Source organism: Anguilla anguilla, chromosome 7 (assembly GCF_013347855.1).
Source record: "Anguilla anguilla isolate fAngAng1 chromosome 7, fAngAng1.pri, whole genome shotgun sequence".
Lineage (NCBI taxonomy): Eukaryota > Metazoa > Chordata > Actinopteri > Anguilliformes > Anguillidae > Anguilla > Anguilla anguilla.
This window is the reverse complement of record NC_049207.1, coordinates 24,055,832-24,073,990: the sequence shown is the minus strand read 5'-3', so window position 1 is coordinate 24,073,990 and position 18,159 is coordinate 24,055,832. Positions and strand designations below refer to the sequence as shown.

The 18,159-nt window shown below is 43.3% G+C and overlaps 1 protein-coding gene across 1 annotated transcript in view; it reads left to right on the top strand.

The window, feature by feature from the left end:
• The window catches only part of zmp:0000000660 (arf-GAP with Rho-GAP domain, ANK repeat and PH domain-containing protein 2), a 126,263-nt gene that overhangs the window by 72,678 nt on the left and 35,426 nt on the right, over positions 1-18,159 (top strand). The window contains exons 15-20 of the mRNA XM_035427678.1: positions 1,787-1,912; positions 11,771-11,915; positions 14,029-14,131; positions 15,769-15,967; positions 17,456-17,519; positions 17,864-18,027. Of these exons, the coding sequence (XP_035283569.1) occupies positions 1,787-1,912; positions 11,771-11,915; positions 14,029-14,131; positions 15,769-15,967; positions 17,456-17,519; positions 17,864-18,027 (801 nt within the window). The remainder of the gene's footprint in view (positions 1-1,786; positions 1,913-11,770; positions 11,916-14,028; positions 14,132-15,768; positions 15,968-17,455; positions 17,520-17,863; positions 18,028-18,159) is intronic.

Sequence of the window (18,159 nt, the reverse complement as noted above, 5' to 3'; positions counted from 1 at the left end):
CCCTGCCTGCCCTGCGCTCACCCCTGATCGGTTCACTGACCCCCTCCCCTCCCCAGTGGTGATGAAACGGCTCGTTTGTTTTCCCGGCTCGGAGTAGAAGGGAATTAATTGCGAGGGGATCGAAGATTCTAATTAAACTGATGAGACGTGCGCCCGTCAACTCTGACGGCCCCGGTGGGGGTGGGTTTGATGGTGGGGGGGAGGGGGGGGGGGGGATCTATTGATGTGCTGTGAAAGTCTCAGCTACAGCTCCTTCTGCCACCCCTAACCTCCCACCCCCGGCCCCCACAGGCCACAAAACTTGTTCCTTTCACTGCACTTCAGCTATACACCTATTCACACATAGAAAATCTGCTACACGCAAAGAATTGAGCATCATAATTTCATAGATTCATAATAGTTGGCCTTTTATCTCACATGTAATTATCTGTGCGTAATTATGTTTAAAGATGATATTTTGGGTTTTGTGTGATTTACTGTAGAAATGAGCGGAGATTAGGGGTGAGAAGTGCGGGGAGGGGGTTCATATTCAGGACAGCTACATGGACATGCAGAACCCCCCTTTTTATTCAAGTTCTCCTCACAGTCAAGATCCCCCCCATCACCCCGGGTCACTTCTGGAGGTGACCCAATCACGGTTTCCCAGGAAACACATCGATGACTGTTTCTACAACACCTTGATTAATGACTAGATGGCCTGGTTTAGCATGGCACAGACCAGGCATAGCATAGCGACTGAGATCTTTACTAGATCTGTATAAACTAGTCTGGTGAGACAGCCTGACCTATGTACAGTAGAGGTGCCAAGAAAAGCATAACCTTCACCGTCCTCATGCAAAATCTGTAAAATGGGAGTGGTGGAGGGGGGGGGGGGGGTGGTTGATTGGGAAGCAGTGGTGGGTGGGATAGAAAGGGGGGTGGGGGTTTAAAGGCTTCCTGTAAATGAGATGACAGGTTCCTGTTGCAGTTGCCCTACGGAGGAACACCAGCGGCATGCTGTACCTGACAGAGTCCTTGAGCTACAGCACAATGAGGGTTCTGACGCTGCCAGCGGTCTCTGTGTCGATGCTAATTGCTCTCGAGCACCGCGAGGTGAGAGAGCCCCCCCGCTGGCGGGATGCCACAGAAATGGCGGCTCTCCTCAAACTCGCGAAACGAGTAGCGTAAATTAAGGAAAAAAGCGCGACCAGCGGATTAGGACCGTCCCTGCTGAGTTCAAGTGAGGTCGCAAGTACTCTGTCTGAGTAAAACGTACCCTGAGAGAGCCCATTGACAGATGCCATTGAGAGCCTGCTTTCTCAGGGACCAGGAATCAATGCTGCATTAAGGCCTTGTGGGCCACCCTGTCCTCCCCTCTACACACACACATACACACATGCACGCATGCACGCACACATGCACAAACACTCACTCAAGTACACACATGCACAAACACACACACAAACACTCATTCACTCACGCACACACACAAAACACTCACGCACACACATACATAAACACACACACACACAAACACTCATTCACGCACGCACACACACAAAACACTCACGCACACACACATACATACACACACACACAAACACGTGCACACAAACACACACACACACACACAAACATGCACACACACACATGCATACACAAACACACACATACACACACACAAACACGCAAGCACACACACACACATGCACACACACACGCACGCACACACTGACACACACAAACACACTCACACACATGTACACGCACAGCTATAACCTCTGACTTTGGTTTGGTTTTTTTCCAGACTTCCCCAAACTGGACCCTGTGTATGAGAAGAGGTTCCCTCGAGACGCGTCCGTGTTTCTGCACGGGTTCCTGTACAAGTCCGTCGCTTCCGCCAAGTCAGCTATAGAGAGGCGGGGCCGAGAGGGTGAGTTCAGTGAGGGTGAGACACCGGGGGCCGAAGAAGCTCACACCAATGCGTGCGCACTTTTTCTATCGAGACTTTTTTTTAAAATCACCTAGTGGTAAGAATAACAAACACGATCATGCAACCGAAAGGGGGCAGACGCAAATAAAAAAAAAACAGCACCGTAACCGAGCAATAACAACAACGGGAGGAGAGAAAGACTGAGAGAGAGAGAGAGAGACAGAGAGAGAGAGGTGTGGAAGTGCAGGTGCAGAGTATATTAGCACCTTGGGTCCCTGCTGTTTATCACACGGAGGTAAAGCAGGGCCGTGGGGGTAAAAGCAGGCCGTGGGGAGATACGTGTGAGCGTCTGAACTTAAGTATGTTTCAAACTTTTTAATTAGACTCCGTTTTTTTTTTTTTTTTTTCCTGGGATGAGACTGGGTTGTCTCAGACCAACCCCAAACTCTATAGTACCCACTAGTCCTGCTAGTACCCTCCTATCCAACATCTGGAGTCTCTCCTGTAATTAAGAAGATGGAGCCAAGCAGGAAGTTACCCCAGGGAGACAGGGGAAGCAGAGGGAGGGGAGGGAGGTGTACATGGGGCTATGCAGCAGCTGAAATTAACCCTCCAGGTGTATCTACCTCCTTCGGTTCTCTCTGGGGTGTTGAGATTTACCCCAGGAGGTTCACCCCCTCCCCCCCCCCCCCCTCCACCACACACACACACACACACACACACACACACCATGAACATCCACTTATTTCATCACCTACCTCTTAACTCGCTGAAGTACAGAATGCCTCTGCAGCAAATCTAGAAAAGTGAGAATCTCAGAGTCCAACCCGACCACAAACGCTTTGCCCAATGGGGTGCCCTGCCTCATGGAAGTGCTCCGAGCTGCACTAAACCGCATTTAACTGCACTGAACTGTGCGGCGCTACACTGAACCACATTAAACTGCGCTGAACCGCACCGAACACAAGTGAACCGCAATAAATTACGATCGAGTGAATCAAACTGAACCAGACCTCAATGAGTCAGGCAGAACCGCGCCAAACCTCTGTCGCTGTTTTGTTTTTGTTTTTGTTTTTTTGTTTTTTTTCTGTTTTGTTTTGTTTTAGCAGCCGCCTTGCTGAAGTGCTGAGTGCCAGATGTGCAGGTACTGTACGCAGATGTGCAGGAGCATGGTCACCAGAAGTGAACAGTGACAACAAAAAGCTGAAAGCTCTATTAGTTAAGGGATGCCAACAGAACAGTACATTCTGCTGTGTTTGCAGTTGTATTCATGAAACACACACACACACACATGCGCACGCACACACACTCAAAGTCAGCCCGCATTATACTGAAGACCGGTGTACAGCAGTCATGTTATGCATAGTCAAATGTTACATGTTACATCACCTCTGACTTGAGTCTCTGCTGGACTCATATGAACTCATATAACAATTTTACAGTGTGTGAAGCAATAACACATCTAACCCTCACTCAAGCCTATATTACATTTACTGTATTTGGCTAAACCTTAACCCCCTCCCCACCCTCTCCCCACCCCACACGCCATTCGCGCGCCTGGCCCCGGTCTCCGCCTGTGTTTGTGAGGCCACCTTAAATAGCTCGTCAGGAGCAAAATGACGGGCCGCTCGAAGCGCGATGCTCTGCCCCCAGAGCGCTTAGCGCTCATCCTGAACGCGCTCCCCCTTCGCCCCTACGGAGACACATGAAAGCCGTGCTTTGAATAACTCCCAAATTGCCTTTTCACAGACGAGCCGCTTCCCTCTCGACGAGCTGGCTCTCTGGCATTTCCGACGCCGCCTCATAAAAAGCATTGTAACGCTCGCGCTGATAAATACTCTGTTATTTCATCAATTATGAAAGTCTTACAAGTTTAGACGGCGCATTAATGGTGTTTTAAGTGTAGCCGGGCTGCTGAAAAATTTACAAGAGGGCCTAGGCTACGCATTTAAACTTCTTAAATCAGGAGGAAATGTCGGCTCTGTTGGAGAGGGGTATTTTTAAGAGTGTGCCCCCGGATTACTTTAAAACGCTCGCTCTAATGGTTTGATGCTCTTTAGACATATAGTGAATTTAATAATTCATACGAGGCGGCTGAGTCTGTGATATAGGCCGCACAGCCTGGCTTTAAGAGAAGGCAAGTGTCCACCTCTGAGACAAATCAACATTAATCCACTTCGGTAATGTGGGACTTTTACAGCGTTTCATCCCGAGCTTTACTTTTTCGAAGCTGGATGCACGCTCTGCGAAAACACGTGGAGTTTGCGTCTGGGAAATAAATGACGAAGGGAAGGTTCTATTTTTAAGGACGCAATCTCGGTTGGCAAAAAAAAAAAACAAGCACCGGCACAAATAAGAAAGCTGGTCTGAATGATGACGGCGTTTCGAGGCGCCTAGTGCACACAGCACAAGGTGCAATTAGGCCGGTATTATGTATGTGATTACCTTAAGGTGGCCTGACCGCATTGCGGCCAATCAGAAGGCTTTCCCTATAAACAAACACTTGAATTAAACCAATTATGCGCCTCCATTTGTTACTGCGGCCCACATCTACTGAGGGAAAAAAATGTCCATCATGCACTTAGTAGAGTACTGAATGACAAGGCTTTCTGCTAATGAATTCATAATTACAGATAAAAGCTGTCCATAAAAGCTTTGTGTTTTATAAAAAAATAAATTCTTAATTTAATCGATTGTGTTCAACAGGGCTACATGCTAATTTGCACTTGTGTCAAGCTTTTCAGCTGTATTGACAGTGTCTCTGTATAGCAGAAATTATACTGTAACTGCCATAGCAAATGCCTCAACTGCACATTGAATAAGCTACATGATGTATCAAAAAACAAAAAAATAATAACTTACCAACTTACTGGCAGCGCTCTGGAAACAAGATTGTTTTTATATTAATATCCCAGCGAAAGAAAAAAATAAATATTCAATAATAAAATAAGCATATCTATCCCTGCAGGGAAGGGACACTATGCCACATTGTCCCAGTGGCAGTGTTTTCTGAATCCCGTGATTCCTGTTTCGTGTTTGTAGCTACACGTTCAATATGCAGCTTAGGCATTTGCAGACTCTATTTAACGACCAAGTGGAATTACCACCGGAGCTATACATATATGCTGTTTTGTGGATCTGCCTGCAAGTACTGAGAGTTGGCCACGATCCCTGTTCAGTGTTATACGATAATGATGTATAGCACATAATACTTACATACATACATAATCGCCAATGCGCGAAGCCCATAATGAAATGTAATGTGTGAAAGCGTGTTTATATTTGTACTCCGCACACCCTACGGCCCTGCCGTGGCACTTATATATCGAACACATCACAGAAGTGGCAACGGCAATAGCGCTGCAGCCAAAGAGCATAAACACAAGCGGAGGAGCTCCGGAGGGGGGGAGAAAAGTGTTACCTCTTTATTCTCTTTATTTTGGAGCGATCTCAGTAGACGACGACGCTTGTCACATTTTTAAAGGAAGTGAACTCAGGGCTTTACGGCATCCTGGGGAGATTATTATCAGGGAGAAGAAAAGAAGAAAAGCTTTGGGAGGAAAGCAAACACTGGTGTAAACAAAGCTCATTAAGCATCCAGTCACTGACTCCAGGAGTAAATAAGTAAAAAAGAGACTATACAGTATATATATTTATATATATGTTTATAAAAGTAGAGCCACCAGTTTGTATCCCCTTTTTTTCTAGCGTGATACTTCAGTCCTGCACCAGCTAGATGTTGCAACAGCCTCTTTGCCAAGTCGATTCTCAAACAATTAGCTCATTTTCACCATCTCAATAAAAAAAGAAAAAAAGTTGATTAAGTAATTCCCACTACTTAAGCACAGACAATGATTGACAGCGATGTTTACAAGCAACACTCACATGTTAAATTCATTTGGATTACTTTCTACCATGGACATGCTGCAGTATTTGTAAGTTTACAAGGTCATGATTTTTTGTTAGAAGCAGTAAGAAATGTATGTTAAAAATGAGAGCAGTTATATAACATTTAACTTGCACAAAAAGTTTTTTTTTAAAATTATAATAATAATTAATGATTCAGCTAATTAACTAATCATGGTCTTCAGTCAAGACTTTAAGTAGAATGTAGAAGTAGGGTGAAAACTAAAACCTGCCCCCACACCAGCCCTTTTCAGATAGGATTGGACACTTTGGCTTTATGTGGTTGTTTCTTTTTTTCCTTTTACTGGAGTGATTCTCCAGTCCTGGAGAGCCACAGAATCAGCTGGTTTTCATTTTTTCTTTAAGATCAGCAACCAGTTCAGACCCAAGAAACCAGGTGACCTGAGTTATCTGTGCAATCAACTGCTTTAACTGATCAGTTGCTGTGCCACTCAAATAATGAGTAACAACGGAAGCCAGCAGGGGCTCTAGGGGCTCTCCAGGACCAGTAGTGAGGACCACTGGCTCAAAGACATGCTTTTCATAGCATTTAAACCTCCATCCACGTCCACTTTCCTTCCTCACTCTCCCCATATTAGATTAACTAATTGTTTTTATAAATGTCTCAATTAGAAACTGAATTGTACAATTAGTCACTTTACTGTGCCTGTGGAGACCCCTGGAGAATAACCTTTGAAATACAAGTTTAAATTTCTGCAGGTCACATAATGGAGACAAATTGGTGGCCCTATATATAAGTAATAAGCTAATAAACTCCGGGTAATATAAATCTAGACCTTCTCCACCTGGCTGAAGCAGCTGATATGCTTGTGCTTCCTGATTGGTTGATTGGTCCTTCTCTGTGAGTGCTCATTTCCGAGGGCTGTAGGGGCCATCTTTGTAGGATCTGTAGGGCCCAGGAGCCCTACTGTGGAGCACAGTGCATCTCCTGTAGGACTGCTCAAGGCTTTGCTGTCATTCACATGCACACATACAAACATGGACACACAAAAATACACATGCACACACACAGGCATGCACACACACGCACACTTACAAACACCTATGGACAAACACACATATACATATGCACACACGTACATGCACACACACACACACACACACATACAAATACGCACACACAGGCATGCACACACATGCACATTTATACCTGTAACAACCACCCTTCTCGCCTCAAATGACATCTTGCTTGTTTGTTGTACAATAATGGCTGTGGGGGAGCAAGATAATTTTTACTTGTATTTGCGCATTTGTTCATTCGTTCATTCCTTTGGTCATTCATTTGTTTAGTTAGTTCCCTTATTTATTTGTTAATTCATTCATTCATGCATTCACTCTTTCATTCATTAACTCTTGGCCAATTCATTTCAGACTTCTTTGAATAGTAATTCTTGCATGCCTGCAATTTGACTTCATTCCACATGCTGTTAGCTCACTTTGTTCTCCACCATAGATATCTGGGGCCGATAGGAAAGCTGTGATAAATGAGGATTGCGGATAAGAGGAACGGCAAGCCCACTGTGTTAGTCCAGAGGAGCGTGCCTGTGTGACCCAGGTTATTCGCTGATTATGTTTCTGCCCTGAGGCTCGGATATTATGCTGTTAAAGGAGCCACAAGTACGAACACACACAATTCGAAGGGAACGACGCGCCCTATGTCTCTGTTACTCGAATGCATTGAAATAAACAAAAATCCCCATTAATCCTCTGCATTTACTCTCTTAGTGTTCAAGATGCTGGAGGGTGATTTAATATTGTAATTATTTTCTTGGGCTTTGTTTTTTTGTTGTGTTTTTTTTTTTTTTTTTTTGAAGCTGCTTGTGGCATAGCATTGGTGTTCATGAACAGTCTTATTGTGATTACTTATGTTAATTACAATAAGTATTAAGCATTAGATATTATTTCACATACATGTAAATCTGTTGAAATTACGACCTATTATGTGTCTGTGGTCCACAGGCTAAAAATACTTTAATACTTGACTTTTATTTAATTGTGCATTTTGGTGCGGGGGTGTCCTGTGAAGGGCCTTTGTGGGTGCAGGCTTGTTTTAGCTCGGTGCTAAAACACCAGACACCATGTGCTTCATTCTTGAGCTTGATTTGCTTTCCTTGATTTGTCAGGCTTTTGATAACCCCACCCCCCACCCCTCAAGATTTGCTTTTTTATTTTTAACATTACATTACTACAATCACTAAGCAAATGTGCTTATCCAAAGTGAGGTGCAGTAGTGGAGAATATCAGTGCTACCCACAGGAATACAAAAGTTCAGTATCACCCAGAAGGCACTGAGACCCACTTGTAATAAATAAGTGTAACATTATCCTAACAAACAATTTGTATTGCAACAAAATGAGGTATGGCTAGACAGATAACCTCTTTTTTTTACATAGCCATACTTATAACACTATAAAAATGGATATCCAGAGAAAGAAAGAGAAAAAAAAGGCTGTCTAAAGTGGAGGCAGGAGAGCCATTGTACAATCTGAAGAGTTGAGTCTTCAGTCTTTACCTGGTTATTTGATGTAACAGATGAGGAGTGGCAACAGGGGGCGCTGTTTAGGGAATTTTCACCTGCTGGCAGTGAACCACAGGGATTTTGGGGGTTATTTGTGGTGGGGGAGCGGAGGGGTGGTGATACTGGAGATTGGTACCATCACCCCCTTTTGAATCTTAGCCTTGTTTCCCTTCTGGAAAACAATTAGCTAAAGAGACACAGTTGAATAAAGTATGTCAGAGCTCTGAGAAAAGCAGAAGTCTTGCTCTGTGTCATTGTGACATTCAATAAGCAAGTGGAATGTAAAAATTCAAGAATTCAGCTAAACAAGGTTTTTTTTAAAATTTGTTCATTAAAAAACCACACCTTCAATGTTGTGCTAACAAAGTGACAGAAATGTGCAGCGCCAGGAAATATTTAATTAAAAAATAAATTAAGAATATCCTCATTTTACAGAATCAGGAATACACAAATCGCTAGGTATAAAACAACTGAATGACTAAACCTGTGACTAATTTGCCAAGATCACAGTCAGTTGTTTTGATAAAATATGTAAATGAAAATGAAGTATTTTAAAAAAGTGTTTATACCAGACGCTTCTGGGTGAACCTGTTGAGCGAGTAGTAAATCTATTTATGCATCAAAACTTTGTTGAGCTATTTAAAATGAATAGTCAAACTGATGCTGTTGTGTGATGATGAGTTTTAATACTTTAGTTCAGGAAATCAAACGTGAGCAGCAGCCTTAATATTCTAAAAGTGTGTTTTCTGGGCAATTATTTTTAAAAAATACTCAATGCTGATCGTGTTGAGGAATTAGAGTGGATGAATTGTGAGGTCATGTTTCCCTCCTTCTACACTAATATCCACAACAATGTCACATAAAAGGCCATTTACCATGCATTTACCATACATTATTACAGGTATATTTCACAAAGAGGATTTTATCCACTGATGAGAATCCACAAGACAGAGGAGAGAGAGAGAGAGAGAGAGAGACGGTGAGAGAGAGAGAGAGAGAGAGAGAGAGAGAGACAGTGAGAGAGAAAGATAACGACTGAGAGATAAATAGAAAGAGACAGAAGGAGGAGAGAGAGAGCTTTGTGTTATGCCTCTTCTGGTTAATAAAAGGAATGGGGTGATATGCTATCTAAGCCATATTTCCCCGTTTGTATTCTGTGGAGCACCTGTGCTAAAGAGACACGCATGTGATTTGCCCTGTAGGTGCTCCAGCACAGAGGGCCAATTATGGTATTCAGAGATTTCTTTTTCAATTCGCTGGGAGTTCAAGCCCCAAGTAGTGTGCGTCATTAATTCACTTTGTAGAGATTTTCCCCGTTCATTGTGAAGCCTCATACACTGTGAACCATTTACAGCAAGGGGAAAAAAGTGTGTGTGTGTGTTAAAAGTGTGTGTTAAACTAGATATCTGTATTTGTGTCTATACATATAATAGATAAATATGTACAGCAATGTTTTGGGATGATAGCATGTTTGGAGAAGGCATCTCTATGTTTTTATACATGCGATTTGTCATGACTACGAATGTTGCATTTGTAAATCTGACCTGGAATCTTACACACATCCATATGGGAATCTTACCTAGAATTTTATATTAATCTATAGGAATCTGATCTAGAATCTCACAAATCCATATGGGAATCGGACATGGAATCTTGCATAAATATATAGGAATCTAACCTGAATCCTACATATCTGCCGGAATCTGATTTGCATACAAGCACGGCACTTTCACCACCGCACTGTGCTGCAGCCCGATTGATACCCTCTAGCAAGGGGGGACGTGGGAAGGGTGGGCGGTGATGGGGGCTCTGCAGTGGAGAACATATGTCATACAGCATGTCTGCCATCCACCGAATGGCACAATTAATACTAGAGTCTGTCAAAAGAGCGCGTGACACCCTGTCCGTCAGCTCGCCACTGCTAGCGCTCGCTGCCGTCATGAGCACAGGCCATATCATTACTTATTAATGGAAATTTGGAATGGAAATCATTCTAGGACCGTGTGTTGGAAATGCACAAGCTGTTCTGCCCCCCATACTGTACTGAAGGGAGTAGGCAGGGATGTTCTTCCCTCTTAAACCCTGCTGGGAAGAGACATGATGCACATCGCATCTCTGCTTGTTAAAATACAAAAATAAAAAATAAATAATTAAATACAAGTATAAAAACTCACTTGTTCTGTTTCTTTAAGATGCTACTAACTCAGTTTTTTTAGGGATAAACTATTTGCATATTCATGAGAAGAATAGACTCTGTGTTGATGAAAGACAGAAGGTGATCTTTGGTGTCTGTGACTGAGCTGAAAAGCAGATGGTGCCTTGAGTCTGAAATGTGAAAATGGCACAAATTTTCATGAACTTCATGCCCGTTAAGTGTGTAAATTATGAAGCCAAGGCAATTTCCCGCGTACTTTTCCTGTAACCTTTTCTTTAAATCGTATTAAAAATTTTATGGTATATTTAGTTGGGTGAATTGTGATAATAAAGTAATAAGAGTTTTCAACTCTCACTTTTTAACTCTGCTCTTTTGTTCAGCGGCAATCGCGTGCAGTTAAATCAGTTTTGAGTGATGCCTATTTACACACTTCAATTTGCAGCCTTTTTTTCACGTTTAAGTGATACCTGGAGTGACACTGGCTCCGCTTTGGGTAATTGTTTTGCGAAGGAAATAAAGAAATAAATATTGACGGTAAATAACCTCGTTGTTACTTTTGGGTTCTCTGTGTGCGGATGTGTCAGTGATTGCAGGTGTGTGGTGTGTGATACTTATGTGTGCTGTAAACTGAGATGCACTAAGTGCAGCACATTTCTCTTAAATGTAAATTTGTTTTTGATGTCGCTACACACTTTTTTAATGATCTTTTTTGGCATCCTTCTCAGGTACTTTATGTTGTTTTCTGACCTGTTAGTTAAACTGATTTGAGTGATTGACGGCTATTAACTCCAATCCTGAGACGGAAGAGGATGGGCTCCCCCTACTGAGTTAGATTCCTCCCAGGTTTTTTATTCTAGGTTCCGCTGAGAGTTTTACCTTGCCGCTGTCACCCTGTGTTTGCTTTTGTGGGGGTTTGGGTCAGGGTCTGCTGATATTGGTGTTGTGACATATATTTTAGTAAAATACACTAAATTAATTTCAGAAGATTAATTCATGATTTGATTACATTTTATTCCTAGTTCAATTAGGTTTGTCATAGCAGTAGAGATTTCTTCAGCAAGGATTTGAATCTGATTTTGAAAATGGATTTGCTGGGATATGAATTTGATTTTGGATTTGAATTTGGATTCGTTAGGATATGAATTTGGATTTGAATTTGATTTTGAATTTGTATTCACTGGAATATGAATTCTAATTTTGGATTTGAATTTGGGTTCGCTGGGGTTCGAATCTGATTTTGAATTTGGCTGCGTTTCAGAGATGTCGAGGGTGTGGTGCACTTTAGAGGGAGGTTTCCTGAGCTACTACGAGAGCGAGAAGACGGCCGCAGCCATGGGCAGGGTGGACGTCAGCGAGGTGGTCTCCATGGCCGTGAACAGAGAGGAGACCATGACCGGAAGCGGGTACGTTCCCTCTGACGTGATGCCCGTTCGTAAAGCTGCAGCGACACGGCCATCTTGCAGCAATGTGGAATGGTAACGTGTAATGGCTGCATTCCTGAGCGTAACTCTGATGTTACCCACTACTGCTCATTCTTGATAAGAACAAATGATTGTAATGTAATGTTATGAATGGAACTAGATATGCTCCAATGTAAACACACAACATATTTTATCTATGGCATTATGTTGTGTCAGTGTTGCCTCGGGGAAACAGTGTCTAATATGTTGGAGTGGGTACAAATTGAACTAAATATGCGCTCTACTGTAAAAATTCACATAACATAGCTACCTTAAGTTTTGGTGTAACGTTGTACCAATGTTGAAACAATGACAAGACACAGCCGCACAATAATGCAGATTATACAGTAAGTAGAACTAGGTATTCACCCTACTTTAAATGCTCACTGTGGCTGTACCCAGTTCAGCGGCCTACTTTAAACACTCACCTGATGTACCGCGTGACACGTTGGAGTGAGTAATCTGGAGCGAGCTGCGCAATCTTCGTTTGATGCATTTATGTAACGTTGCAATGACGCATTAACTGCAACGCACCTCACGGCCGACACAGTGCGTTAACCAATGATGTGTGCCTTAGATTGCACGCATATTTCGAACGACGTATCTGTTCAGGGAAACATCGTCATTCTACTGCGGTGGTGTGTAATCTTATCCAAAAAGGGCCGGTGTGGGTGCAGGTATTTGCTGTAGCCCAGCACTACGACACCTGATTCAACTGATTAAGTAATCGTAGTTTTCAATAAATACATTGTAGAATCAGGTTTCTTAGTGTTGGAATAAAACAAAAACCTGCACCCACACCCACCCTTTTTAGATAAGATTGGAAAGCTCTGTTCTTTAGTATTGTACTAACAATGAGATCATATCTACTTTTATCTTAGCTCCATTACATGCATATGAAAATACACATTGTTTTGCTTTCCGCATCTGGCTGATAGTTTGTCGTTTCTTTTATTTGCTTGTTCTCCATTTTACTCTTAACAGGAGAACCTTAAGGATTGTTGACTGACATCTGATGAAGTATAATGACAGGAAATGTAAATTTCAATCAGGGATGCATTACTCATATCGCATCAACATCACTCATGTACAAACACCACATATGGTATACGAATAAACAATCCTTACAGACAAAAGCTATTTTCTTCTACTAGGCTACAAGCAAATGTGTTCTCAGGTTCACCTTCCGAGAGCGAGTTTGTTTGGGAATATCCGAGGAGAAATCATACATTACAGTGATGGGACCCAGTAGCTCTTATTTACTCTGCAGGCATACTTTTATACTCTGATCTTTTAGTTTAACCCCTTATTTTCCACCCGTCTGGGATGGCCAGTCTGTGTGCGTTTGCTGCCACCCCCGCTGTCTGTTTGGGGAAAGAGCAGGGTTTTAAACGGTTACCGTGGTGAAATCTTTTCACTGCACGGTCTGTGAGTTCAGCTCAGAGGCAGGTGCAATGTTTGCAGCTTGATCCCGCAGACTACGGGGAGCCATGTAACCAGAGGGGGTCACTGGAGGGCCACCAAACTGTGTGTAACAGGTGTATGTGTGTGTGTGTGTGTGTGTGGGTGGGTCATCGTGTGTCAGTGTCTGTCAGTTTGTTTCTGTGCACGTCTGTGTGAGTGTGTATATGTATGTGTGTGATTTTTGTGTGTGTGCCTGAGCGTGTGTGTGTCTTTGTGTGTGTGCCTGAGCATGTGTGTGTGTGTGTGCGTGTGCGCACGCGTGTATGGGAGTGCATATGTGGTGTGTGTGTGTGTGTGTGTGTGTGTGCATGTGCATGTGTGGGAGTGTGCCTGTGTGTGTGGGAGTGTGTGTGTGTGTGTGTGGTTACAAGCTCAGGACTCTTCCACTCAAAATCTCAGATCCCCAGAGCCCTGCAGGAGCCACTTACACAGTAACCCTGCCATCTTTTTTACACACTTCAGTTTGAGTAAAAGGAGAAAAAATGTTTTATTGAATGTTTTATTTGGGTGGTTTTATAGGGAATCCCTCCTGTGGCAGTCTGTTGCTGTGCTTAACTATTGCCTTAGCAGCTCTTGCTCATGTTTTTCTCAGGGCTGTCTTTACCTTTGAGACTTATCTTCTGTCGGAGCGCAACTTCCTGTTTGGGACAGAAACACAGGAGGCTCACAGAGATTGGGCACACGCAATCGCCAAGGTGAGACAGCCTCAGCTGTGTGTGTGTGTGTGTGTGTGTGTGTGTGTGCGTGTGTACGCGTGTGTACGCGTGTGTCTGTCTGCGAATGACAGTGTTTTGGTGCCTGTCTGTGCTGTGTCAGTTGCCGTGGGTGCCATATGGGGGCCTGTGTCTTTTTCCAAGGAATTGGATACATCTGCATGAGACCCATGCAAGGAGGTCCTCTGGAGAATTTCCTATATCAGGAGCTTCTCTGGAGAATTTCCTATATCAGGAGTTCCTCTGGAGAATTTCCTATATCAGGAGTTCCTCTGGAGAATTTCCTATATCAGGAGGTCCTCTGGAGAATTTCCTATATCAGGAGCTTCTCTGGAGAATTTTGCATATCAGGAGTTCCCCTGGAGGAGTTCCAATACAAGGCATCCCTCTTTATAAGTTCTTATATCAGGAGTTACTCTAAATAATTTCCAACAGAAGGAGTTCCTCAAGAGAAGTTCCCATATCAGGAGTTCCTCTGGAGATGTTTCCATATTAGGAGTTCCTCTGGATAAGTTTTTTTCCCCATTTTCCTGTGCTCGGTGTATTTTTGTTCCTTTCCTACTTTGTGAATAAAGTATTGTTTTCTGTGCAAACCAGGAAGCCAGTTCGCAATGGTTATGTTAGCTGTGGTGCGGCCGTGTGTGCATCAGTGTTTCTGTGCGTATGTGCATGAGTGTGAGTGTGTGTGTGCTCATGCCTGTGTGTGCATGTGTATGTCTGTCAGTTTGTGTGCGTGCGCATGTGTTTGCGTGTTTGCGTTTGTGTGCCATTCTGTCTGAATGTATCTGTGTGATTGTGTGTGTGTGGATGTGTGTGCGTGCGCGTGTTTGTGTGTATGTTTGTGCACTTGAGTGTGTCTGCCTCAATCCCAGTCTGCCCGTATGTATGTGCATGAGCATATGTGTGCGTGCGGTTGTGGGTGTCTGTGTGTGTGTGGATGAATCTGTGTGTGAGCATATGTGTGTCATTAGGCGGTGGTATGGATTCATCTTCGGCATTCTTTGTTGTCTCAGGCGGACTCTGGAGTGCAGAGCCCCTCAGTCACGTTAACAGCCAGTCACACCATCAGGAAGACATAGTAGTCCAACTATCTCTTCCCCCGCAAAGTGACAGGTCCTTGTAATGGCATGCCTCACAAAATGTGTCCTCCATTTCTTTCTTTTTTTATCTCTCGCAACCTATCTATTAATCCTAGACAAAGCAAGCGGTTTGATAGATTGTGCGAAGAGTGGGAGTATTCAGGACCGAAACACCTACGTGTTTCAATTTTAAAAGATAGTGAAATTGTGAAGTATCTCCACGCAGGAGAGCGCGCTCGGAGAACTTCACCCTGAGGGCTGATGCGTTTATTTGTGCGAGTTCAAAAGCCTTTTGCCCACTCCGTGGTGGTAATCTTGTGAACTGCAGTATAGTTTTGCCAGAATAGCATGAGCACAAAACATGTTCTTTATGTCTTAGACTGTCATATGAGCTACAAGTACTTTTAATAAGCTATTACAGGTTTCACAAGGATTTATAACAATGATGTAAAAATTGATTAAACAATGTAGAACGTCCAAAGGTCTTCATACAAACTCTCTCTCTCTCTCTCTCTCTCTCTCTCTGTCTCTCTCTCTCAGTGCTTCATTCCTCCTGCTGTAGTGCACATGTTGAGCCGAGATTATGATTTGATCGGACGGTTGTACTATAAGGAAGGTCATGACCTGTACCACTGGAGGTTGGGCTGGTTCCTTCTGGAAAACTGCAGTTTGTTCTTCAGCTCTGGAGACGAGGGTGAAGAGGAGGGAGAACTGCAGCTGAAACGCTTACAGGAGCTGAGTGAGCACCTACACACACCTACACACACACACACACACACGTATGCACACGCACACACAAGCCCGCTGTCACATAAACACATGCACACATCAATTTTTATTCTCACATCCATACACCACAGGATACCACAAACCAAAATCCTTTGTGAAACCCAACAAAATCCAATATTGGACTTGGTCATGTAGGATGGTATATTAAGATATTACAAGCACATCATATTTCGCCAATAACTGCATGTGCTGTAGGAGCTTGTCCTGGTGTCATGTATGTATGCATAACATCCTAATAATTTGGGTGAGCGGCATCCTATTATCTGGAAGTCAGCATGGCTTTTGCTGGCCATGCTCTTTCCCGTGGCACGGAGAGGAATGACGGCTGAATCGATTTGGCCGGAAAGATGTGGAAAAAAATAAAATCAATAAATCTGTTAATCCATTTAAGTCCCCTCTCTGGATCAAATGGAATGGTGCAGAGCCTCCCGCTCACCTAAGGCGAGATTTAAGTTCCACCGCCTCATTCGAATTACGATGCTCCAGAAGTGTTTGTTATAAAAATTAAACATCACCTAAATGGCCTTTAACTGTGTTTCTGTGGGGAACGAAGGGGCTGGGGAGACTCTCCTCCTATAACATGGGATTAAAAGCCATTAATTGAAGTGTGGAAAAAAAGCAACAGGAGGGTTATTGAAGGATCAAACCCCGCTGTTCAGAGACAAAGCGCACACGGAATAAAATGCCTTTCAGTGATTTTTAATGGCATTTAAAAAGAGCGAATAATTGGTGGCGTTAACTTGTTAGCCGGTTTTTGATGCGAGGAAATATATTCTGTTTACAACTGTAATGAATCTGAAGCCACAGAACCCCGAAGAAGGGAGGCGTTCTTCCCGAGAACTGCTGTCTCCAAACAGCTCTGAGATGTATGGAGACCAGAACAAACAAAACCAGATTTTTTTTAAAAAGTTTTTTTTTTTTTGCTCTCTTCATAATAATTTAGTCTTTTCCATTTGGTTTTTTCCATTTGGGTTTTTCTTCCGCAATGTGCCCCGTGAAGTGGTATGCAGTCCCGATGAGCAGGAGCCAGACACACACAGGTGTTAAAACACATTCGCTGTAGGATTGGGAAGGAAGAGACGCGCGAGGAAGAGTATGGAAATCACCCAGGCCGTCAGCCTCCTAGCAGGGTGTAATTTCCGATGACTGGTGACACTAGGATTTATGCTCTACTTATTTTTTACTTTCTTTTCTCGGGAAAAAAGAAGTTTATTTTCTGTCGTACACAAAAACAAGGAAATGCTATTAACCCTGGAGTGAAGCATTTGGAGCCTTTTGTTTATTTTATTTCATTTTTATTCCACATGGATTGCCTGGAAAGTGCAATGTGGAGTGGAGAAAATAAGAAATATAATTTTAAACTTTCATATGTGATTATCTTCATTTGACATAATTTCTTGATTTGTGTGTGTGTGTGTGCGCGTTTTGTTTTCCACAGCGGTTTCGACACACACTGAAGGTGAAGAGAGGATGGAGGTCCTGCTGATGGTGGAGAGTGGAAGGTTGGGTATTTCTACAGAATAACCCTTCACTGTCTCTCTGCCTCCAGTTAATGTGTGATTGATGCTGTCTGCCTATAGCCTTTAATGTCTATACTGAATGTCTTTGCCTTCCTCTGGTTATCCCTGTCTGTGCTAATGTTTTACATTTATCTGAAATTATCTTACAAAGATTTTCCTCAAATGCAAAACAAACTGTTATGGTACATTTCAGATTTAAGAAAATTTAAATATGTTCACATTTCTTGATGAGTGTCTGTATGCATGCACACCTCTGTGTGTGTTTGTATGCATATGTGCATGCGTGTACTTACAGTATACGTCTTACTCGGCTCTTATTCCCTTAGGACAGTGTACATCCATGGCTACACTAGGTTGGACTTTGCCTTGTGGCACACGGCCATCCAGCAGGCAGCCGGCACTGACGGCAGAGCTCTGGGAAGCCAGCAGCTCAGCAGAAACAACATCCCCATGGTGGTGGACAGCTGCATCGCTTTCGCCACCCAGTACGGTGAGCGTGCTGGGAAATTCCTCAAATATCACGCATGTGCCTGGCGGGGAACTAAACACTTACTAACACCGCTAAGATAATAAGGAATAATAAGACACAGGTGCACAGGCGTCCCCCAAGGACCCTTGTTAG